This window comes from Camelus bactrianus, chromosome 14 (genome assembly GCF_048773025.1).
Source record: "Camelus bactrianus isolate YW-2024 breed Bactrian camel chromosome 14, ASM4877302v1, whole genome shotgun sequence".
NCBI lineage: Eukaryota > Metazoa > Chordata > Mammalia > Artiodactyla > Camelidae > Camelus > Camelus bactrianus.
The window spans coordinates 71,193,498-71,218,959 of record NC_133552.1 but is presented as its reverse complement, the minus strand read 5'-3'; the positions used below and the strand labels follow the sequence as shown (position 1 = coordinate 71,218,959).

The 25,462-nt window shown below is 36.0% G+C and overlaps 1 protein-coding gene across 1 annotated transcript; it reads right to left on the bottom strand.

The window, feature by feature from the left end:
* Positions 1–871: 871 nt before the first annotated feature.
* On the bottom strand, positions 872–24,037 carry LOC141579805 (uncharacterized). The gene is made up of 13 exons (XM_074378636.1): positions 24,022–24,037; positions 21,362–22,482; positions 19,788–19,863; positions 19,387–19,506; positions 19,200–19,281; positions 17,839–17,904; positions 16,977–17,040; positions 15,583–15,650; positions 13,491–13,622; positions 12,015–12,122; positions 10,048–10,162; positions 9,599–9,661; positions 872–7,365 (listed from the first exon to the last, which is right to left on the bottom strand). Exons 1-3 carry the CDS (start codon positions 24,035–24,037, stop codon positions 19,855–19,857), a joined length of 1,146 nt encoding a protein of 381 aa, XP_074234737.1. The 3' UTR covers positions 872–7,365; positions 9,599–9,661; positions 10,048–10,162; positions 12,015–12,122; positions 13,491–13,622; positions 15,583–15,650; positions 16,977–17,040; positions 17,839–17,904; positions 19,200–19,281; positions 19,387–19,506; positions 19,788–19,854.
* Positions 24,038–25,462: the final 1,425 nt, after the last annotated feature.

Genomic DNA, 25,462 nt, shown 5'->3' with positions numbered 1-25,462 from the left:
AATATCCGGGCCGTTACTAAATTATTACAAAAATATAAATTTTTTTGAATCACTTTTAGAAGTTCCACACACACTGGTATTTTTAAAACACCAACCAGTGCATAGTGCTTAAGACCATTTAAGATGAAATATATTCAAACCTAAAACTTTAGAATACTCAAAAGGCAGGATAATGGCTGCTTTTTCATTGCAAATACATTTTTTTCTTCATAAGTGCAAAATACGAAAGTATTCAGCTAAATTTTGTATATCTTTATTCAAAAAGTGAAATTAGAATATAATCTCCTTATTTTTTATTTTAAGGCTATTTCCCATAAAAATTGGTATTTTTATCTGTAGGATTTTAATTGTCCATTCATTTGTTTTTTCTTTTGGTTTCTTTAACAGAGAGTGCATTCTTGTGTCTTTTTAGAGTTTTTAATTCTGCTAACTTATTCCAAGAGACTTTCTGACACTGATAGTAAATAAGGGGAGAGCCCTTATAGTAACTGTGCATCTTTTCATGTAGTCAGGATTTTTTTTTTTTTTTGGGATAACATTTTTTTACAATTTCCACTTGGTTCACAATATTATCCCATTATGACAACTCAATAAAAAATTGTAATCTGTTTACACCAAGACACTTATGTCAGCACAGTGCGCTTGCTGATATGATTTTACATTAGATTATAATATGATTATTTTATTTGATTTACATATATACTAATACACATTTTATATATGTACACACATATATGAATATCTACTAAATGCCATTAATTTGCATGGGGTGGTAGCTGATAACATGTGATCTTTCTGACCATTGGCTATTCTTGTGTGTCTAACGTACTTCTTAGAACAGATACTAGAACATCACACCTCTCATTATACAGTACTTTAAAGGTTATATTTTATTTTACTTATTTTTAAACATTTTTTATTGAGTAATAGTCATTTTACAATGTTATGACAAATTCCAGTGTAGAGCACAATTTTTCAGTTATACATGAATGTACATATATTCATTGTCACTTTTTTTTTTTGCTGTGATTTACCATAAGATCTTGCATATATTTAAGATTCCACACATGAGTGACCTCATATGGTATTCCTCTTTCTCTTTCTGTTCTGCTCCACCTAGAATAACATTCTCCAGGAGCATCCATGTCTATGCAAATGGCGTTATGTTGTCAGTTTTTGTGGCTGAATAGTATCCCATCATATAAATATCCCACATCTTTATCCAGTCATCTGTTGATGGACATTTTAGGCTGTTTCCATGTCTTAGCTGTTGTAAACAGTGTAGAGAAATCAGCTGAAAACCTTATGGGGGTTCCCTTGTAACTCACTCTGTTTTTCTCTTGCTTCCTTTAGGATCATTTCTTTATCCTTGACTCTGGCTGTCTTGATTAGGATGTGCCTTGGTGTGGGTCTGTTTGGGTTCTTCCTGTTTGGGACCCTCTGAGCCTCCTGTGCTTGGATATGATTCCTTCTTTAGGTTTGGGAAGTTTTCAGTCATGAGTCCTTCCCATACCTTTTCAATCCCCTTTGTTCTTTCTTCCCCTTCTGGAACTCCTATTATGCATAGATTGGCACACTTTATATTACCCCATAGGTCCCGTATATTGTTTTCATTGTTTTTTATTTGTTTTTCTCTCAGCTGTTCTGATTGGGTGCTTCCTGTTGTCCTGTCTTCTAGGTCACTTATTTGTTCTTCTGTATTTTCTAGTCTGCTTTGCACAGCCTTTAGGTCAGCTCTCATCTCAGCCAATGAGTTTACTAATTCTACTTGGTTCTTCTCTATAGTTTCTATTTCATTTTTGACATATTTTATATCCCTAAACCCTATTTCTTTTAGTTCCTTCAGTACTTTGATCACTCTTTTCTTGAAATCTTGATCTAGTAGGCCATCAATGTCTATTTCCTTGATCATGCTTTCAGGGGATTTCTCTTGATCTTTTAGTTGGGAGTGGTTTCTCTGCTTCTTCACATTGCTCATATCTCTCTGGCACCGTGGCTTAAGGAGTATCAGTTACCTACTTAACCTGGAGATGGTGTGCCCTTAATGATTTTATCGAGAGGTCTTTGTGTCTTCGCCCTGCTTCGTGAACTCAGCTTGCTGTTTCATAGGCCTTCTGTTGGCGCCCTCATCTGTGCTGCTCTCAGTGGCTGTTGGCTAGCAGATTGTGCCCCCTCCTAACACTAGGTCAGGAGCTGAGCTCTTACCCAGTGGGCGGGCAGGTCACTCCCCCTCCTGATGCCACAGTCAGATGCTGTGCTCAGGGGGAGGCAGGTGGGCAGATCACACCCCATCCCAGCACCGTGGTCAGGTGCTGTGCCCTCTCCTGGTGCTGGTCACTCTGCTGCTCTGTGCAGCTGCCTGCTCTGCCTCGGGTAGGCGGTCTGTAGGTGGGCTCGGGGAAGCCCACGGAACAGCCCCACCTACGCTCTGTGCCAAATCTGAGCTCCTTGTTTCTCTTGGCAGCACAAGTTCTCTGAGGTGTCAGGGTAGAAAGATCCTCCCTGCCTCAGGCTATAAACAAGTCTCAGTCCTGCCTAGGAGGTTGTGGAGCCCCCACATGCAGATTCAGGCCTCAGCCCCACCCCCGCCAGGGCACTATGCACAGGAGGAGATGGTAGCTGTGGCTGAGCCCTGCCTCTCTTCTTGCGGGATGTGTCAGTAATGGCACAGGTCTGAGGAGACAAAGGCTACAGCACCCCTCCCCCCAGGGCACATGCCTGTTTACAGTTTTGTTTACCTTCTGAGTTAAAATTTACCTGACAATGAAATGTATAAATTAGGCTTTTGAGGTTCATCCTTGTATCAGTAGTTGATTCTTTTTTATTGTTGAATAGTATTCCATTGTTTGAATATACTATCATTTGTTTTATCCATCCTCCTACTGATAAATACTTAGGCTTTGGATATCTTTTTGCAAGCAAACATTTTTTTTAAAAATGTAAATATAATATACATGCTTAAATGTGAACACATCTTAAGTATGCAGCTCAGTGATTTTTCACAAAGTAAACACATCTATGTAACCTTCATCCAGTCAAGAAACAGAACATTGCTGTTCCACTTTGGGTTTTTTTCCCAGATACTACGGCACCCCTTTGATGGACTCACCATCCTAAATTCAGCCACCATGGATTGGCTTTTTTGCTTTTGAAATTTTTGGTCCCATACTTTCCACTCAAAATTATGTAAGATTCATCCACTAGTGTTTTCTGTAAACTAGTATATTTATTTTTATTGCTTTAAAGTATACAACTTGTATGCATGTGCCACCACTTATGGTTATGTATTTATTGTTGACAGGTGTTTGGGTCATTTTCTATTTGGGGCTATAATAAATAGTGATTATGAGAATTTTCTGGATGTCCTTTGGTGCTCAGATGTAGAAGTTTCTGAAGGGTACACACATGGGTTACCCTTGGTAATAGGGTGTGTGTGTGTGTGTGTGTGTGTGTGTGTGTGTACATATATATACACACACATATACATATATAACTTTCATTCAAAAAGCCTATTCCCAAAGTATTTGTAAGAATTTATATTCCCACTGGCCATGTGTAAGAGTCCCCATTGCTTGTTGCCCTCACCAATGCTTCATATCACTTAACAACTATTCTAGAGGATGTCTAATGGTGTTCCAAGTGTGGTTTTAGTACGTATTTCCATTATTACTAAACAGGTCAGCCTCTTTTCATAGCTTATTTGGATTTTTTTTTTTTTTTTTTTTTTTGTGAAGCACCTGTTCAATTTTTTTGCACATTTTAATGTTGAGGTTCTGCCTTTTTCTCCACTGGTTTTTGTTCTTTATATGCCCTAGATACAAGTCTTTTGTTGGATATAGGTATAGCAAATATATTTTCCCACCGTGTGGCTTAGCTTTTCACTTTCTTAATGGTATCTCTTGATAAAAATAATTCTTAATTTTACTGAAGTCCAACTTAAAACTCTTCTTTTATGTTTAGTGCTGTGTCCTGTTTAAGAACTCTTTGCCACTTCAAAGTCATTAAAATATCTCCTACACTATTTTCTAGATGCTTTATTTTGGTGGGGGATTAGGTTATTTATTTTAATGGAGGTACTGGGAGTTGAACCCAAGACCTTATGCATGCTAAGCACACATTCCACCTGAGCTTTACCCTCTCCCAGATGCTTTGCTTTATGTTTCAAATTTATTAGATTTATAATCTATCTAAAATTACTGTTCATGTATGGTACAGGGTTTAATTCAATACTGTTCCATTGGTCTATATGTCTAACTTTAGGTAGTTGTCACATAGACAATATTGTTTTATAATAAGTCCTTTAATATTGTTCTTTAATATCATCTTGGCTATTGGCCCTTCACGCTTCTCTATGTATTTAGAATCAGCTTGTCAAGTTCTACAAAAAAACAGTAACAACAATTAACTGTTGGGGATTTTGATGTGCACATATAAATCTTTGAATCAGTTGAAGGGGAACTGACATCTTTAAAATGTTGAGCCCTCCAATCCATAAATTTGGATTATCTCCCCTATACTTATTTTTATCACTGCTGTAACAAATTATCACAAATTTTGCAGCTTAAAGCAACACAAACTTATTATTTTATGGTTCTGTAGGTCGTCAGGAACAGGTATCACTTGGCTAAAAATCAAGATGTCAGCAGCACTATGCCCTTCTGTAGGTCAAAGGAAGAATGTATTTCCTTGTCTTTTTCAGCTTCTAGAGTTCACCCACACTTCTTTACCCATGGCCCTTCCTCTATCTTCAAAGCTAACAGCTTTACAGCTTTCTAATCCCTCTTCCAAATTCATATCTTTCTGACCACAGCTGGGAAAGATTTTCAATTTTTAATGACTCCTGTTGTTAGACTAGGCCCATGTAGATAATCCAGGCTAATCTCCCTGTCTCAGAGTCCTTAACCTGATACATCTGCAAAATCCCCTTTGCCATGTAAAATAACATATTCACAGATTTCAGGATTAGAGCATAGATATAGTTAGGGGTCAGTGTGGTGCACTATTCTGTTTATAAAACTGTTTAACATTTGACACTTTCTGACAAACGTACAAGATAGAAGATCCTGATCATGTTTAGAATGCTTCCTCTGCAAAATATTGGGCACTGAGTTTATTTGAAAGGACTGAAAATAATATTACCACAGGAATGGTTTCCTAATTCTACTGACATTTACTTACTTTATACTTAAATACCCAAAATGGTCAGCCAGGAGTGGGATCTTGGCAAATAAAATAAAAGTATAATTCAAGCTTTTATCACTGAATTTACTAGCTAATTCTATTTTAGAAACAGACAGAAAATAAAACAATTTAGAGTAAGTCTGCTTACTTATATATTAAGTGAACATAAAGTTTTAAAAGCATGTCTGAATATGGGATAAAGTGAGCATCATAAAATGTAATGTTAATATTTAGTACCTGCAAATCAAACTCCCAATTTATAAACAAGTTCATACTGTATAGCTCAGGGAACTATATCCAATACTGTTTTGTAGTAACTTATGGTGAAAAAGAGTATGAAAATTAATATATGTATGTTCATGTATGAATGAAGCATTGTGCTGTACACCAGAAATTGACACAACAGTGTAAACTGACTACATATATATATATTTGAAAGGACTATATATACCAAGAAAAAAATTAGATTGATAACCAACAAAAAATCTGTCAGTAATATAATGCTAGAGACACTGAGACACAAAAGAAAATCTCAGGCATACATCTGTTTATAGAGTCATAGAAAAAATAGTGCCTATGCAAGTCCCTGATAAGCATGAGAAAATAGGAAAGGCAATATAAAAGTTCAAAATGCTTTGCTATGTAAGAGCTGCAAGATGACTCAGACACAAACTTAAGTGGTCAAAATGTTTATATAATTAATGATAACTTAAAGTAATTGAGGACATCATTTTAAATGAGATAAAAAATAGCTGCACCATTTTCATATTACTAAGCAAGTCATTTCTGTTTACAGTAGGTTTATATTATTTTTATATGTATTTATGTTTTATAAAGACATCAACTTAGATCCTGGCTGATAACTGACAGTAGAGCAACTGATTGATTTAAATGGGTATCATAGGCTTATCAGATTTCATATGCTTTAAATATACATTAGTTATTAGCTGTCAGGAAGAGTTCAACTTTCATTTATTCTAACATAGCTGTGTCACAGGCAGGTTACTCTGTATTTACAATGGAGGATCATGATAGATATAAAGATATCAAGCCTTATTTATCTTCATAGGGGTGCTTTTATAAGAAAAGGAGAATAAAATAAGAAAAATCTAAAATACTACTTTTTTTATAGTGTTCTAACAGTTTTATCTTTATTTTTATTTTTTTACTGAGTTATAGTCCGTTTACAATGTTGTGTCAATTTCCGGTGTACAGCACAATTTTTCAGTCCTTTATGAATATACGTATATTTGTTTTCTTATTTTTTCACCATGAGCTACTACAAAATCTTGAATATATTTCCCTGTGCTATACAGTATAAACTTGTTTATTCTATATATAGTCAGTATTTACAAATCTTGAACTTCCAGTCTGTCCCTACTCACACCCCTCCCCCCTGTAAAATACTATTAAATCAACATATATTTATGAAGAACTATGAAAAATGGGAAACTATGAGTTGTTTCTTTAAATTGGAGCAAAGAGAACTACTTTAACTGGGAAAATAGTTAAAATCTGGCAAGTTTTATGATTTCATGTTCACCCCTGACAGCTTTTCTTTCCTCCTTTCTCCTTCAATCTTTTTTGGGCCTTCTAAAGAATTAAATTAAAAAAAAGAAAAAAAAGAAAGAAAGAAAGAAAAAAAAGAAAATTAACAAACAGCTTTGCATCTAAAATAACCTCCTAACTGGAAAGATTGTATACTTTGTGAAAAATTTACAGCTGCCAACTTATGATCTATGTCTCTGTCCACACTGCGTTACTTGTTAGGAAGGGTCTTAAAAAAAAAAAAAGTAAAGAAAAATAGCAAATTATAATGGCTTTTACATTTTAAATTCTTTTCTATGTGTTTACAATCTGCTCTATCATGAGTTATTAAGATAAACATTATCAGCTATACTCTACTTTCCTATCATGCACATTGTGACTCTGAGAAGCACGCACGCTCTAACTTACCATCTGCAGGTGGTGTACAGGTTAATGCAGTTCTTTCGACAATATATGGTTTGTAGTCTAGTTGTCTAACTACTACATAATGGAAAAGATGTAGAACTACTGGTACCACTGCCCTCGGTCTCTGTCATTTACCTTAAACATACCTGGAAAAGTAGATTCAAAAACTCATTGGCAAGAACATTTTTCATACTCTAGATCTGATATTCTTCTAGAGTTAAGATGGCCATTCTGAAAGAGAAACAATATTTAAGAACATCTTAAATCTTCATTTTCTTATATTATTTGAATAAAATCTGTTTTATTAAACTTGCAATGGTCATTTGCCTGAAAGAAAACTAATGATTTAATGTAGATGCTATGTGTTCATCTAAAAGTAGGCCAGCAAAAATAAGTTCAAAAGTAACCAAACTCTGAAGTAGTGAGTCATAACGTGGGCAATTTATCACCAAAAATCTTCCTCCAGTAAGACCTGGGAAATAACTCACAGTATCTTCTGGTTCAAGTTGAAGTTTACTAACAGAACCCACAAAAGGTTCTGGGTAGAGAAAAAGGATTATTTACTAACTTTGAAAGCATTTTTCCAAACTCTCTGGATTATGCCCTTTGACCCTAACAATTTTCTAAGATCTTCTTTAAAACATCTGGCAATATTATTAGACTTCTTAAGAGATTTAAAAGAACTAAATATATATAATAAATGAGTATCTATATTAACATTTCCTCAAAATAAAATTTAACATTACTTTCACAAGTTGAGTAAAGCAGTATTTTTTTTTTTTTTGGTGTCAAAGTGTACCAAAAATTACATTTATATACAGTAGACAATATTTCTTGGGAGGCAAAAATATAACCAAATGTTTCTTACTTCATGTTTTAAACAATCACCTTAACAATCCTAGATGAATAATAATGTTCTTAGCTTTTATTACTTAATTATACTTTTATTATCTAATGATTTATTATTTAATGATACTTAATAGTATTTATTATTAATGATATTCATGTATTCATTCAATATATAATACCATTTATTATAAGAAAAGATTTTAAAGCACTGTGATGGTACTTACTGGCTTTCATGATGCAACTTCCATTAAAGTATATTAATACCAATGTAATGGTACAAAATAATGGGTAATATTGTCACAGTCTAGTCACCAGTGAATATGGGTAATAGGTTTGGTTGAAAGGTCCAAATTCTATTCTAAATTTTTACCATTTCATTATTATGGTTACACGGAGATGGAGCAGCTAAATGATCTTTTTTTTTAATGTTCAAAAGTACAGCCATAAGAAGAAACTCGGTCTTACACAAAAATAGACAGCAATGATAACCTCCATACTTATCAAACACCCAGAAAAAAGGCGATGGAAATTGTATCTCTACATAAGGTATTTCCTAAAAGAAACTTTCCTATGTTTCTGTTTTCATATATACCAAATAGAAATGGCTACCTTAGTTTTGGGCAGAAAAGTAAATGAAGATGGTTATCTGAATTGCCAAACAAAGATCAAGCCCTGAAAAATTCATTTCTATTATTTATTTCTATTGAGTGTCAGTTAATAAGACTATGATGATTTCTTCTGGATTTGTGATTAAAAAAAATGTTACTTATTTTTCTAAGCCTGTATAAGACCACTATGGTCTACATCCTACCATCTGCTACTTGGTACATGTCAACATTTGAATAGAAAGGGTCAAATTAACTCATATGTGTCTCACATATATGGATTATCTTCAGTTTCACAGGGATACATACACATTAAGACAAACCTATTATAGTATCTTTAATAAATGTTGTGAAACTAAAAAAATTCAAGGCTTTATTCTTTGTAAAGTACATGCTCGTTTCTGCTATTATACAATTATTGTGGCTGCTATTAAAGAACTTAGGACAGACCCTCACCAATATTATTGAAAAATAAATTTTTTTAAACAATATACACCACCCAGATTGAGATAAAAAATAATTTCCATCATCCCAGATATCCTATGGTCCTTCCCAGTTAAATCACCCATCTCCAAAATCACTATTTTAACACTTATTAACATTAGTTCTGTCTCTGTTCTAGAACTTCATATAAATTGAATTGTACAATGTGTTCTTTTATTCTGTGGCTTCTTTTGCTCAATATAAGTTTTGTCTTACCATAATGTATCAAAATAAGAGAAGTAAAGATTATAAACTACAGATGGCAAGGGCTGTCTCTACTTAATTTTTATAAAATGCCTAGCTTATAAAATATAATGTTTTTATGTAAATAACACTTAATGGAGTTGTTTAAAGGTGGAATGGGCTTTCCTTAGGGACAACTTGGAGGTATTGTAACCACAGGTCCAAATAAGCATTTAGCAGGGATGATGTAGAAGAGATTCAAGTATGTATACGTAAGGTATGTACACCAATTCAGAATATAATGTATTTTTAGAAAAGAATAAATTAGTCTCTGCTAGACTCACCTTTGTGGTGTCATGTGCATTCTATGTGTCTTCTACAATGTAGGATAGATCCACAAGTAATTCCTTTAAAACCAGAAACCCAAATCACTAGTTAGGAAAGAGAAGGTATCATTTTTATTAGCCAGTAGCTGAAGTATAAAGTATTTTCGGTCAAGGTTTTTCTTTTTTTTTTTTTTTAATTACAGAAATAGATTGCTTGTTTACCTTAAAAATTTATGACAATTTTCCAGTGGTTTCATTTTTTTTTACATAATACATTCAGTTAATTAAATTTTCTAAGGCAAATTCTCTTCCCAATTTTGCATCTTTGGCTATGAATATTTTGAGTAGCATAATATAGAACCTAGAAGTAGTAAGAAATCTTTTTCTTAACCTCTTTTAAAAAATTCTTCACTCTATGTTCCTGTTGGAAGTTTACATGCAAGAAGATGTATGCAATCAGACTTTACCAGGGTATCATCGGTGCAGTTGTCCTTCCAGACCTCTAAATGTGCAACCACGTGTCTCTCAGTTCAACCCTAGAAAGAACTCCATCACCGTCAACATCAAATACCTTGAAGCAAACTAAAGAAAAGGAACTCTTATGGAGAGAAATTACTTTCATATTCTGAAGTATAATACATTTTATTACAAGCTGCCCTAGTAAAATTACTTAGTTCCTCAAACAACTACATTCTGGATTAAGTTCTTATTTGGAGGACACTGTGTCCTTAAAGTCCTTTGAACTTGTAGGAATTCCTGTACACTTCACAAGTCTCTCTCCTTATAGCATTAGCCAGCTTAGAGAACTCTATCCTTCACCTAAATCTAAAGTTAAATTTCTTGCAAACTGAAAAAGGGCCAAGTTACTATACAATATCTCACAGATTTTGAGAAGGTAATTCAAGCTTTTAAATTAATTTCTAATATTTAAAACTGATCACTTCAGAGTTGATTCTTACAATGCTGAAAATATTCCATCTACATTAAGAATCAACAAAAAGCTGGTACAGTCAGCCCCCTGTATCTATTGTTTATACAATAGATCAAAACAATATATATATATAAAAAATATATATATATATAACTTTCCCAGAAAGTTCTCAAAAGCAAAACTTGAATTTGCTAAGCACTGACAACTATTTACATATCATTTACATTGTATTTACAAATAACTACATTGTATTAGGTATTACAAGTAACCTAGAGATGATTTAAAGTATACAGGATGATGTGCATAGGTTATATGCAAATACTATGCCATTTTACATAAGGACTTGAGCATCCATGGATTTGGTATCTGAGGGGGTCTCAGAACCAATCCTCAGCAGATAATGAGAGATGACTGTATAAAGATTTTGTCTCTCCAATGTAATTAATGTGCACCCAATATTTTTGCCTAAGAACAATTTCAAATCTTCAATGAAGTTTATATACAACAAGCTAAAAATCCGAAATATCAGCACTTGGCTAATTAACATCAATATCAGCAAAATTGCTAGTTAGTCTAGTTGGTTAACTTCCACTAGTCCACTGGCAAAAAATAAATTAAAAAAAAAATTTAAGACAATAATTAACCTCAATTGAGAAACAAAGACTTCAGCCTCTTTAATACCAGAACTTTAATGTGAACAAATAATCTATCACAAAGCCAGGTTAGAGTAATGGTATACTATCAGGGAAGATAAAAGAAATCTAAAGTTTTAAGATTAAATAATTATCTACTTCACACACCCGTGTAACAATTATGCTATTAAATTAACTGAGTGCATCACAGTACAACATTACTAAAGAATATTGAACTATTAAGTATCATACCCAAAATATGCAGTATTTGTGAAGCTGTATTTTACAAAGATGCAGAGATAATGACCCTAGTGAATATATAAGAATTAGGTTCCAATTAAATGTAAACTGCTGCATTTTCCTAACCAAATATGTTTAAGATTTATTCATGTAATATGCTTATAAATTATGCTATAATATTTTAGCTAGGTTTAAAAGATAAATTTAGTATTTAATAAAATTGTTTTATCATAAATTTAATTTTGCTAATAAAATATCAATATACACAGTGCTAGAAAATAAGTTGGAATTCAAGTTAAGCAAGACAAATTTTCTATATAGACTACCAGAAAATATTTTCTATATGCTTAACATTTTCAAACACATCATGAATGATGTAGTTCATTTATCATGAATTGTACATTCATCTGGAAAATCAACCATTATTAATAACAAAGATCTTAAATTACTCCACAGTAAAAAAGAACAGATGATTGAACCTTTACACTGACCTCAGTAAAACCTCAGCAAGAGATTGCTATTTGCCAAAGGGATGAAAATTCAAGCTTTAATCAGATGATTTTTTACATGAATGGATGCTAATTTTTTTCTCTGTATAGCTTCCAAATTTTGTGATGTTTAACACACTTACATTTCTGTCTTTCAGCCAGAGGTCCTCTGCAACAAGCTGATAACCCACAGGATATCTCCTTAAAATCTATGTGGCTGTCATGATTTTCACCAAAAGCGTTAAATAAACCTGTAAAATAGGAACACAGAATAAATCACAGCCAACAAACTTCCTGTTAATAATGACATGCTTATGAAAGGAGGCATGACTCGCATAAACTGACTTAGTTTTTAAAAGTTATCAGTAGTTTCCACTGTCTTAGGAAGTTTTTTTTCCCCCCCCCGGCAAAATTATAACCAAAATTTAACTTCCTAGAAGAAAATACTATCATTTAGTGTTTGGTTTTGTCTGCCTACCTGTCTCTATCTTATATTAATTCCAAAAGTCAAAAGTGATTGTAGAATGTAAAAAATAAAAGTATATTTTAAAAATGTAACTGGAAAAAAGTCAGAGACCACAATTATCCTAATTTGGAAAGACTAAGAAGAAAAAGGAAAAAAGAAGAAAAGTTGAACTCTATCAAAGATATACTGTGTTGTTATTAACAAGCTTCATACAGCTCCTTCATGAAGCAAAGAAAACTAACACACTATAAGAGAAAGAAATTCTGTACTGCAGTCTTCATTGTACCACTTAATCTGTATAAATAAATATATTAAATTTCAGAAATAAAGGGCAATTTATAATCTAATCCTGTGGATTTTAAACTTTTCATAAAAAATAAATGGAATCATTTTGTTTTCAAATGAAATGATTTCTCAATCTCTAATTCTAAAAAGGTAAAAACATAACTGCACTGCTGAAGTGGAAGCCCTGTCTGTTCTAGCTCCCCTAACAAATATTTCTAAAACACACTAGAAACCTGAAGAATACAGACTATTTCAAGAATCTAATTCTGTGCCCTCAAAGAGCAGAAAATTGAAGCTAAGAAGTAGTTAAATGACTTGCTAAAAGTAAGAAATTTTTTTAAAAAGGTCTGAATCAGAAGCAGAACCCAAGCTTTCAGATTTCAAATACAGTTTTTGTGATTATCACCCACTACTCCTTGTAAACCTCATTTAATATATATATATATATATATATATATATATATATATATATATATATATATAGTAGTGAAAAGTTTAGAGCTAAGTGGGGACCTTAGAGATGGTCTAGTCCAGTGGTTTCTTAATTTTTTAAGGGTGGGGGAAGGATACAGCAGTGGAACCTTCTTCTATATAAAAGAAATACAACAGACACTACTCAGTTGAGGAAGAGGTGGGGTCATGTGTGGAAGCTAGAGCTTTGCCTTTTCAGTGTCCACCACCCTGACCTTGCACCAGATGCTGAGGCACCACACTGGAGCACAGTTTCATAATTATTTTCTTGGTCAAACCGATTTTATATATGAGAATATTCAGGTGCAGAAAGGTAAACCAACTTACACAAGGCTCCAAAGGTGGAACAAGGCTCACGTGTTTAGCAAAGAACATTTGTAGAAAATAGGATTCCCACCTTCACTCAGAGATGGACAAATTGGTGGTGAAGCCAATGGGCCAAATGTCTCTAAATCAAATCATCCAGTTCGGGATTGAGCCCTCAGCAACCAATAGCATTTCTCCAGATGAATGATGTCTCATTCTTCCACTAACAAATCAAACAAGATTATAAAATCTCACTCTTCTCTTCTGGACAATTAATTAGTTCATCCTGATAATGTAACTTCTAAAGATACATTTTAATTTCCCAGTTAAACTGTTAATAAAAAACTACCTAAAACAAAAACTCTGAAAGACAAATATATTGTATATAAAGTGGCATGAAAATTAAATTCAAATTAACATAAAAGAGGCTTTAAAATGGGAAAAAAACTTGCAATTTCCCATTAAGCAGGCTGTTTAATTCCAACATGTAAAATAATAAACTAAGATATTTATTTTTTGCTTCCCACACTTTTATCTGTATTCACTTTGGTGATTTTAACCTCTATCTTGGATTTGAAAATTCCTGATCATAGTCTCTCCTGGCTACACAGGTAACACACTAATAGCAGAATCTGTTTGAGTTATCCTGTCACTATGGTAACCACTTACACATTTAATACTTATTAAATAAATGTACAAAGGGGATAGACCTAAGCTTCTCCTTCTTGGCCCTAAAATTCTTACTACCCCTCCTATAAAGGCAGGAGCCTCCTCTGTAGGACAGAGTGTAAATGTATCTCCTGAGAAGGATTCCCCAACAAGGGTTGTCTTTACAGCATGCTTTTAGATAAGATGTTTTTATGGGACATTTCAATAAAAGGATCAAGGACCTAAGCTTCCCAGTATGGTGGGAGTTGTGATGGGCATGGGAGGATGCTCACTTGGGAGGATGAGATGTTAAAGACACTAACAGTGAAAAGGACAGGGCAAGATGAAGGGCGATTGGGAAACAGGACCACAGAGATGTGACATCTACTTCCCACTGTCATCTAAGTGATACCTACTTGAAAGAAATATTTTTACAGTTAAATTCTATAATGGGGGGTTATTTAAATGAAGCACACATATACTCAATGAGTAGATCACATAATTTTTAGAGATTCAGAGTGCATTAGCATTTTCAGAGTACTTTTTACATCAATAACTAGTATTTATAAATTCCTGTGCGCTAAATAATTATGTGGAATTATTTCCATTTTGCTTTTAGACTTACTACAGCTTAACCTATTCACTGCACTGATACAGAGTAATTTTTCTAATGAATAAAAATGATAATATACAACCTTGTTAAAGATTCTTTAATTTCTCCATCACCAGATTTATGAACACTTAGGCCTATGTGTCAGGCCCCATTTCTTGCCAGGTTTTTCACCAACACCTTACATTTAGGTTATATTGCATTACCCAGAGGTCAGGAAAAGTTCTTTCACACATCCATGTCTTTATTAGGTCCTGTGTCCTCTGAGGAGAAACCTTCTCCCCACTTTCACATCCTTCCATTTTACAGCCTAACCACTAATCCTTCTGTAAACACCTTCTAATGCTTTCCAACCTCACCAGCTACCCCAGGGTTTTAACTTCTCTCTTCCACAACTGTCCTCCACTGTATATAGTATCCAATATTCAAGTGAAGTATGAGTCCTCATTTACAGGTCTGTGGCCTATCTAGATTATAAAGTATTTGGATTCAGAAACCTTGTGCTTTTATCACTGTAGCTGCTAGAATTCATTTCATAGGACCTGATACATAGTAACCACACAATAAATACTTGCTGAATGAATGAATGAATGAATGAATAGCCAAGGCAATCTTCACAGCCAAGGCTTCCCCATCCCAGCTCAGTATTCTCTCTGTTATATCAAAGAGACTCTGCCCCATGAAACAATAGACCCTGCACATTTTAACAAATGTATACAATTATTAGGAACTATTACTAGAACAGAGACTAGCACTACTGTTCTCATAGTTATGTCACATAAGTAGTGTATTAAAGCTCATTCTGATTTGTTATTTATACAAATCAGCTATGTCTGTCACCAGTTTAAATTTTAGTAATTTAGAAAACAAAAGTTATTGATTTATCCACTCATCAAAAAACATTATGACAGATCTACTTACATACCTCTTTTGTCAGTTTATATACCAACTGGAAAAGAAGGGGTGTACAGTCAACTCTGAGAGTATAATTGCCTGCAAAATAAATAAGAGAGTATTTTAATACCTCCAAATGGACTTCAAACCTGTATTTAATTCTAACTTTATTTTCTAATTATAAACAAGATATAACAGATTTCAAATTGAAGGCATCATTCCTGGAGAATTAAAAATAGGGTGGACCCTACAGATTATCATATTCAGTGAAGTATGTCAGACAGAGAAAGGCAAATATCAAATTATATCACTTATATGTGGAATGTAAACAAACAAAAAAATGATACAAATGAACTTATTTACAAACCAGAAATACATTCACGACATAGAAAAGAAACTATGGTCACCCAAGGGGAAAAGGGGAAGGGAAGAGAGATGTTAGGAGTTCAGGACTAACAGATATACACTATTATATATGAAACAGATAAACAACAAGGACCTACTGTATAGCACAGGGAATTATATTCAGTATCTTATAATAACATATAATGGAAAAGAATCTAAAAACAATGTATATGTATATGTATATAACTGTGTAACTTCGCTGTACACCTGAAACTAATATTACAAATCAAATGTACTTCAGTAAAAACAAATAAATAAAATTTTAGAATAGATAGATAGGTAGGTAGATAAATAGACAGACAGACAGACAGTCTGGCTAAAACTAAAACACAAGGTGGAAATAACTCTTCAGGAGCCAGAGAGGCTGCAGCACACACTCGGGATAGGAGACTGCAGAGGCAGACTCTGCTGCTAAGGCCGCAGCTCCTGCAGTAACAGTAAGGGCCATTGCTCATTACGGCAGCAGTACCTAGGGGTCTTTGGCAAAGGAAGTGGTAAGGCCATAATGTTCACATTTTTATTCATTCATTCAATTCAATATCAAGACGTTAAACTAGAGCGTGTCAGTAACTAACATGTGTCCTGTGACACTTACCTAGAAATGACCATAACACGATGAAAGCCTACAGATGCACATTCCACATGTCAGGGTCAAAAGGAAGTCTGTAGTGGGTGCTTATTTCAGAGTTGTTCCAATACATACAGGAACTATTTCTGTATGAAATACTTTAGCCCAACTTTTAAAAATAGCTCCACAGGAAGAATGTCAAAAGTACTAAAGTTTTAAGTAGTAATCCAAGATAGGCCAATGGTAAATATACTAAAGAAATTAGGATCAATAGCTTAGTTATGAATCATACTGATTCATTTGAATCATAATAATGTTCTCTCTGGTAAAATGGAGAAATGGAGGTATTATTGAGGCATCTCATAGAAAGAGGATAATCCTAGTTTATGAGTTGGAGTTGATAGACTTAAATACTGGTATACTATTTAATGACAATCTGAAATAAAATTTACCTTCTGTGTATGAGTCTGCATTGATATATGCAACCTCTCTCTCCTGGAGTGTTTTCACATTCTCCTGTAGTTGAAGCAAAGCAGTCACTTAACTCACGGCATTTACAATTGTGGAAATACAAGCAAAACAAACAAATTAATTCAGTAAAAGAGTGGTTTGCAGATACCATTATAAATCAAATGCCTATGCCTTTGACCATAATTTTAAGAAAATGCCATTAACTGGTTAATATTAATGCAATTAAAACAAGAAAGAAAAATATTAGTGATGCTGTAGCCACTGTTCATAGCAACAGCAGGGAGACCCAGAGGAAAACTGTCCCTGATCCCCTGCACCATAATATGAAGGGGTAAGGCTCGGAGATGCTCAGCCTCACCCTGGATCTACTGGAAGAGAACTGCTCAAAGTAAGGCCTGGAAATCTGTATTTTTAAAAGGTGTCCCTGGCAATCCTTACAGACATTAAAGTATGAGATCCCTTGACGTTGGGGATCCAAGTAACTTTACCATATTAAAAGTGAGGAAGTTGGAAATTTGATTTATCAAGAATTTTTTGAAAGAGAAGATATTGATGAAAAAGAAAAAGGAGGGGAGGATAGAGAAAAAACTAGAGGGAGAGAAGAGTGGCTATTAGGACAAAGACAAGACATTTCTATCTCACACATACATGCACACACGCACACACATTCTAGAAAAATACAGCAGAAGAAGACTAATGCCATCATACACATGGGAATATGCGGAGAGAGCTCTTTCCTTCTCTCTGTTTCTCTCTCTCTCTCTAGCTTGCTACCTTATAAGAGCAGTTACAGTAAAAACATTTAAAGCTGTGACTGGTCATCCCAGAAATGAGAATTCTCACCTCTGCACTTGGCCACATGGGATAGATGACAGCTGATTCTACTGCAGAGTTTCCATTATGACAGAGCTACAGTAGAAATAAAAAAGATTTCTTAACTTTATGTAAAGGTAAATGTGCTGCTGAATATGATCAAGAAGCTAGTAGAAAATGGGAAACAATATTCAAATTGTCTTTCAACTCAAATGAATTTAAATTAATGCAAGGCATATTATCTTGTATCTTGGATTTATTTTATCTGTATTCTAAGCTGCTTAAATTATAGAAAGACACATGTATTTCTATATACATGTATTCACAAGAAATTACATATTTCTAAAAGTAAATGACCTTAATGAATAAGATCTGATTCATGTAAATAAGTGTATAATGAAATGCATGTTCATAACACCAACATAATAATAAGACTTTGCAATATAAATGGAATCAAATGTGATACAAGTAACTGTGATTTTATTCCCATACTTATTTGATTCATATTATTATTTTAAAGTATGCGGAAATGAGTCAGAAGGAAAGCATTTTAAAAACCAGACACAATGATAAGAAAGATATGATATTCTTTAAACCAATTCTATAAAATTTGGACTCATAAATGATGAACAAAACAGAGGATAGTCACAGGAAAGTGCTTTTTGGTGCACCTGCCTTTAAAAAAATACACAAGCCTACCTTGAACATGTAAGAACTTAGAGTTACTGGACAGAGAGCCTAAGGGAAGAAGATGAAAGAAGGGGGCCTATGAGAGACACTTTAAAATAAAGCATTAAGAGCCAGTGACAAATGAAAATTAATCATAATTGAATTAAAAGTAAATCCTTGAAATTTTAGAGTAATTCAATTTACAAAATCAATGTATTATACTTCCCAATCAGGCACTTTTGTAAATGGTAAAATATACGTATGGTTACAATTTAGTATGGAATCCATAAAGGAGAGAGTATAATCAGAGTATAGTCATCTTAAAAGAGCATGTTGTTTTCCTAGATAGAAGAAATCCAAGGAAACTGTAAAAACTTGAAAATTAATGCCAAGGATCTATATCAGATTTTCAATAAGCTAATTCACTTGTCAGAAGCAGCTTCCTAGGTTTGACTATTTTCTGAGCTTACAGATTTTACTTATCACAAAACAAATATAAACAGAAACTAAAATATTTTAAAAATAATGAAAAAATTGGTTTGTACTTAATAATTAAGAGGTTGTTCTGTTTTGCCAAACTGATGTAAAAGCAAAAACAAACTCTATTTCTTAAATTTTCTTGAGTATTTATCCAAATTAAAACAATATCAGGTAATGGAACACATCTGTGATTACCCTGAGTTACATGTTGACCAAGAAGATACGTTTTCTGTCTTAGTTACCTCAGCCCATTTGTGGAACCCAGAAGTCCAATTTTTTCTTCATCCCAGCCGGCAAAAATGGTAGTTCTTCTCGGTCTCCAGCCTGTAATCATTGTTAACATACATGGTTAGGTACATCTGCCTAAAAACAAAGGAAAATTCACTCAAGTCACTTTCTGTCATCACTTGCCAAGGAAACATTATTTACCTCTACTAATCAGTTTTCCAAAATTCTGGACAACTTCTTATAAATCAGCAGTTCCACTGGTTAGGTCAATACCTCCAAATACCCAGAAGTCCTGATGATCTCCCAGAATAACACACCTGTCTGGAAAGGAAGGCATTCAAAAGAATGACAACTTAGAATGTATTACAAAGAGCAGTAATTTATGTTTTTAAATTAAACTTCCTCCTGCTTGAGTTTCCTCCATAGAAAACCATCAAGGTAGTGTCTCCTTTTAGAATTTACCTTTTTTTCCCCACATTTAATTATATCACATCAACCAGGAAAAAAATATTAAGAGTTTATTAAAATTTATCTTCTCTTACTCCTGTAATCTTTGTAAAAACAAAATGTTTTAAGACATTTTAAAAAATTCACCAACTCACCAAGTTTCACAGATCCTCAGGTAGTTCTGATTACATCGTAAATGCTTGTGATTTTCTTGATGTTATTTTAACCTTCCTAGAATTTCACAAAGGGAACAAATTACTTCACATACAGCATTATGTCTAACAGGTTCCTTTCAATGTTTTGTTTTAAGTCTCAGAAGTACAGAAAACTGTTTAATAGGATGATAAATTCCCATATGCCCACCACCTAAATTCAATCATCGTTAATACTGTTGAACTATTTGCAAGTGAGTTGCGCAAATCATGACAGTTCTCTCCTATGTATTTAAGAATGCACCTTATGGTGAAGTTAAAAAAAAAATCAGTATTTTATATTTTTCCCCCCTCATAGCTCTATTGTTGGTATTTATTTAAACTTCAAAATTATTATTCAACGTGAAAAAGAATCTTGCTCTTAGCAATTTTTTTTTTTTAAAAAATGTGTATTTGTCCATTTAGAGCTCAAGTCAATTAAGGGATATAAGCCCCAGGTGCTTTTTTTGATATTTTGACCAGGGAAAATTTCTGTTTCTGACTTTTCTCTTAAACTGTTACTGAAGCTACATGCTCTGTTTTACTTGTGTCTGTATGTGTCTGTTTATAAATCACATTTGTCATTGTGTACCTCTAGCGGGTATTAATACATGAGATAATAAAGTCTCCTATGTTAAAGGAACTCCATTCTAGTTGAGTTAAATAAAGACTTTTTAAAAAAAATTCTTATAAAATAAAACTGAACTTCTAATACGTTAAGAGTTCTGAAATTTTAAAACAAGCTTCTTACAGAACTTATAAAATACTTGCAGAATCCAAATTCACATTGCTAAGGCAAATCATTAACCAACAAGTCTCATTTAACCATTTTAGTTTAATAAAAACAGCTATCTCCTCTCTGATTCATCAGTGTGAAGTTTCCCTTTCCCTCTACATTTCAAGCCAGTCAAACTAAAGTTCTGATCATGCCATGCTGTTTCCCAACCCTGCACAAGCTGTCCTCTGCAGCTGGCGTTTACTGCCTGTCTTGATTCCTTGGAAATCTTACTGTTTGTGTAAAATTAAGCTCAATGAGCACCTGTTCCGTGGTCATGCCTCCTTAACACCAGTGCTGTCCGGGGTTAGTAACAGTAACGACTATGATGGTAAGTGCAGGGGGCCATGTAGCAGTTAAGCGTTCACCCCTGTGACCATCTAACCCACCCCCACAGAAGTGACCAGTGAACTTCGCTCCTTTCCCCCTTCTCTCCTACTCCTTCCCTTAAGTTAACCTAGGGTTTTGCATGCATAGTGTTTTGACAGTTATCTGAAACACTGTTTTAAACCGTCAGTTGAAAAGGGAAGACAAAATGTTACACCTGGCCCGGAGGAGGAGAGGGGTGGGAGTGGCCTAGAAGAAGCTGAACGGGACGCGCGGCCTCGGATCACAACACAGCCCCGTTCCTTCCCGAGTTTCGCAGCCTGGAAAGCAGAGGCCTAGGGCCCGGACCGCCTCGGGGCCTTCAGGGGCCTTCAGGGGAGGCCAAGGGAGGGACGGAGACCCGCGCAGGGCTGGGGAGGGGCCCGCAGGGACTCACCTGTGCAGCGGCTCCTGACCCACGGCTGGGCGGGCGGCGGTGGCGGTTGAGGCTGCGGTGCCGGCTGAGGCAGCGGTACCGGCTGAGAGGGCTGAGGCGGCGGCGGTACCGGCTGAAGGGGCTGAGGCGGCGGCGGCGGCCGTGCCGTCTGAGGGGGCTGCAGCGGCGGCGGTACCGGCTGAGGCGGCGGCGGAGGCTGAGACGGCTGAGGCGGCGGCGGTACCGGCTGAAGGGGCTGAGGCGGCGGCGGCGGCCGTGCCGGCTGAGGGGGCTGCAGCGGCTGCGGTACCGGCTGAGGCGGCGGTACCGGCTGAGAGGGCTGAGGCGGCGGCGGTACCGGCTGAAGGGGCTGAGGCGGCGGCGGCGGCCGTGCCGTCTGAGGGGGCTGCAGCGGCGGCGGTACCGGCTGAGGCGGCGGCGGCGGCTGAGACGGCTGAGGCGGCGGCGGTACCGGCTGAAGGGGCTGAGGCGGCGGCGGTACCGGCTGAGGCGGCGGTACCGGCTGAGGCGGCGGTACCGGCTGAGAGGGCTGAGGCTGCGGCAGCTGCGGTGCCGGCTGAAGGGGCTGAGGCGGCGTCGGCTGCGGTGCCGGCTGAGGGGGCTGGGCGGGCGGCGGTGGCGGTTGAGGCCGCGGTGCCGGCTGAGGGGGCTGGGCGGGCGGCGGTGGCGGTTGAGGCCGCGGGTCCGGCTGAGAGGGCTGAGGCGGCGGCGGTTGCGGTGCCGGCTGAGGCGGCGGCGGTGGCGGCCGCTGGAAGGACTTGAGGGACTCGAAGGCCTTCGCCAGCTTTTCCAAGGTCGCCATGGCGGCCTCCCGCCCCGCGGGGTCAGCCCCCGGAGTCGCCGGGCCGACCGGCGGCTCTGGTCAGCAGCGGTGGCAGTGAACGGGGCTCGGGGCCGCCAGCAGGTGCGGACCCCAAGCGCGCGGCCATCTTGGAGCCGTCCCGACAGCCCCCGCGGCCCTGCGTCCTGCCACGCTCCGCCGGTGGGGCGGGGCCGTGCCGCGGGATTGACAGCCGGAGGCAGCGGCCTCCGCCAATGGCTGCCGCGCCCGCCCCTTGGGCCCAAAGAGCCGCCAGGGCTGCTGGAGTCACTGCGTTCTTCCCGGCGAGGGGCGAGGGGTACTGCACGGAGATCGGGAGGGCGGTTCGGGGGCGGGGTTGCGTGGCACGGCGAGGAGGGTGGGGAGGGCGGGGTGACTTGTGATTGAGGGTCTCTCTCGGCGAGGGGCGTCCCCGGACGACGCCTAGCGGGTGGCAGGGAGGCGGGGCAGTGGGCTGGGAGCCCGAGACCCCCGCGGGGCGCTTGCCCACCCCGCGGCGCGGGCGGAGGGCCGGCTCGCCGGACAGCCTGCTGTAATATGCTGACTGTTATATATTTGGCCTTACCCTTGTTAGTTGCCTCAAATCACTCCTTGTTCACCTTCATGATCATTACCATAGATATACGTCTTACAATCCTCGTACTTACTATGTTCCCTCAGGCTACAGGGCCATACACATGCTATTCTCACTCTCAGAAATAATCTTTTACACATCAATGCCCTACTCCCCTCAAGAGATTTGCCTATCTAATTCCAATCACTCTCAGTGCTCAGCTAATTTGTGAATTCATAAAGCCCATTACATTAACATAATTTCTTAACACCATGTAATTCTCCTTTATCACATTATTAAAGTATGCTTTATAATAACATAAAAACTCTTCCATGCATGAAGGTAGATATTAAACAATTAAGTTCACAGTATAAAGTTGTAAGTACATATACTGTATATTATGAAAAATGTTAAGGAATAACATACTATCGTTAAATTCATTCACAATTTTTCATAGAAGTATGGAAATATTTATTCCAAGTTGGATCATCACTATATGTGTGTGTGTATATATGTATATATCTTTCATCCTTCATTCACATTATAAGTTCTGATAAAATATTGCCAACAATTAACTTTTATACCCCAAATTACCAATAAAGGAATAGGAAAGAAGGGAGAAAAGAAGAAAGGAAAGAAGGAAATTGAGGAGTTTTAGAACTCTTGAGATTGAGACATATTAGATAAAGACTCAGATCTGTACATTTATGTATGATAATTATTTTCCTGAAATTATATAAAAACATAAAGAAAACTGAAAGCTAAATATAAAATTATTTACAACCCAAATTTGAGGTTAATTTATATCTTCAATTGATATGCATTTTTTAAATTTAATATTACACTCTTCCATTGCTATAATATAATCAAATTCATAAACAGAAAACTATATATGATATATACTTCCTCTCACCATTGATAACATCTCTGAAAGCATTTTTGAAGTAGAATACTTTATACTTAAAGTTTTTATCATTAGAAAGGCTTTGAATATTTTAACACTATTAGATTTAATTTGCTTCATCGTATTATTTTTTCCATTACATGAGAAATAATATCTTATATGGTTTTGATTCATTCTTTAAGTAGTTTGTTAATATTGTGTAATAAGTGAATTCATGGAATTAAGGAAAGAATTTATTTTAGGGCCTGACATGTAACAGTTTGACTACAAATCCTTCCTTCCTTCCTTCCCTCCTTTTTCTCTTTCACTCCCTCTCATCTTCCTCTCTCCCTCTCTTCCCTACTTTCTTCTTATTCCTTCCTGATTTTAATAATCAGATTTACTAGCTAGCAGGACCATTTTACTACCTCTGTAGATCTAGTCTTCCACAATTATAGCCATCTTATTCTACATTATATTAGTGTGATAAGCACACATATAGATTACTTTTATCAAATATGTAACTTATAGTTTTGATTTTAAGTTAATTAGCTATTTAATTCAGATTGTCCATCATTTCTTAGAAGTCATGGAGTATTCTTTCCAACACTTAAATGAGATATGTAACCAATGGAATTTTTTCAACAGAATAGTGAAACTGAATTTTAGCAGTGACATGCAATAGTTTTGTGGATATTTATTGATAGAATTTTGTAAGATCTCTTCTGTAATGTATACAGTATGTACATTTTTTCCACCTGTCAAAGAACTCCAGGCTTTGAAAAGAGAGGTTCTAATGGATCATGTGTTAAACTGCATTGGTTGCTTGATACTTATAAAAGCATGTTTAGTCATTGCTGTTTTTGGTAGTGGTTTTACCAAAAAAAAAAAAAAACTGACAAATTTAATTCTGATAGTTAACAAATAATTCATAGATTATGTGTTATCACATAAAATAGAATGAATAATTGAATGCAAAAAATTCAACATGACTACTTCTACTCTATTGAAGTGTTCATATTGACAACTACCATCTCCTTACACAATAGTTGCATTTAGTTAAATGTCTTGAAAAACATAATTTGGAAAACTCAAGTTCCTCGTGTGCCAGAACTTTTAATGTGCAATTCATTTTCACAATTTATGATTCTAAGAGAGTTGCTCCAAGTCAAGAAGAGGGAATCTGTTAATCAAAATTGGCAGAGAGGTACAGAGACGATTGCTTCCAGGTAGTTTTCTTTTTTCAAAGACACACAGGCATTGTGTGAACAAGACACTTCTGTTGTTTTTGTTTTTGAGTTAAGATTTTATTGCTGAATTCTGATCAAAATAATTTATACATTTTAAATTTGCACTGAATGAAGGGAAAATCTGCACAAGATGGATTGGTTAGATGGAACTTTGTATTCTCTTTTGACAAGTGTGTGTCCCTATACTTTTGCATATAGATCAAGAACAATACTTCAAGGCATTCTCACCAACAGCAAGCAGATCTCCAATTTAGAGTGTCTTGTCTTGCTTTTAATTTGCATTTAGAGTGTACCTTATTCTAGTTGGGAAGTTGTAGTCTCACTTCTGTAAGTGGAATAGTGAAGCTGTTTATATGTCTGAACTTGTTACATGTTGGTATTATTGTGTCTGTTGGGGCTGGGAAATAAGTAAGCTTAATAAATTGATTCAATTTTGAGTGTGTTGGAATTTAATGAAACTTAAATTGTACTGATTGATTCTCAACACTTTAATTACAGGTTAATTTCAGATCACTGAATTGTTTTATTTACATCAGGGCATCACAGATAGGATAGAATGATATGTTGTAATATTTTGGATACAGTTATTTTGGTT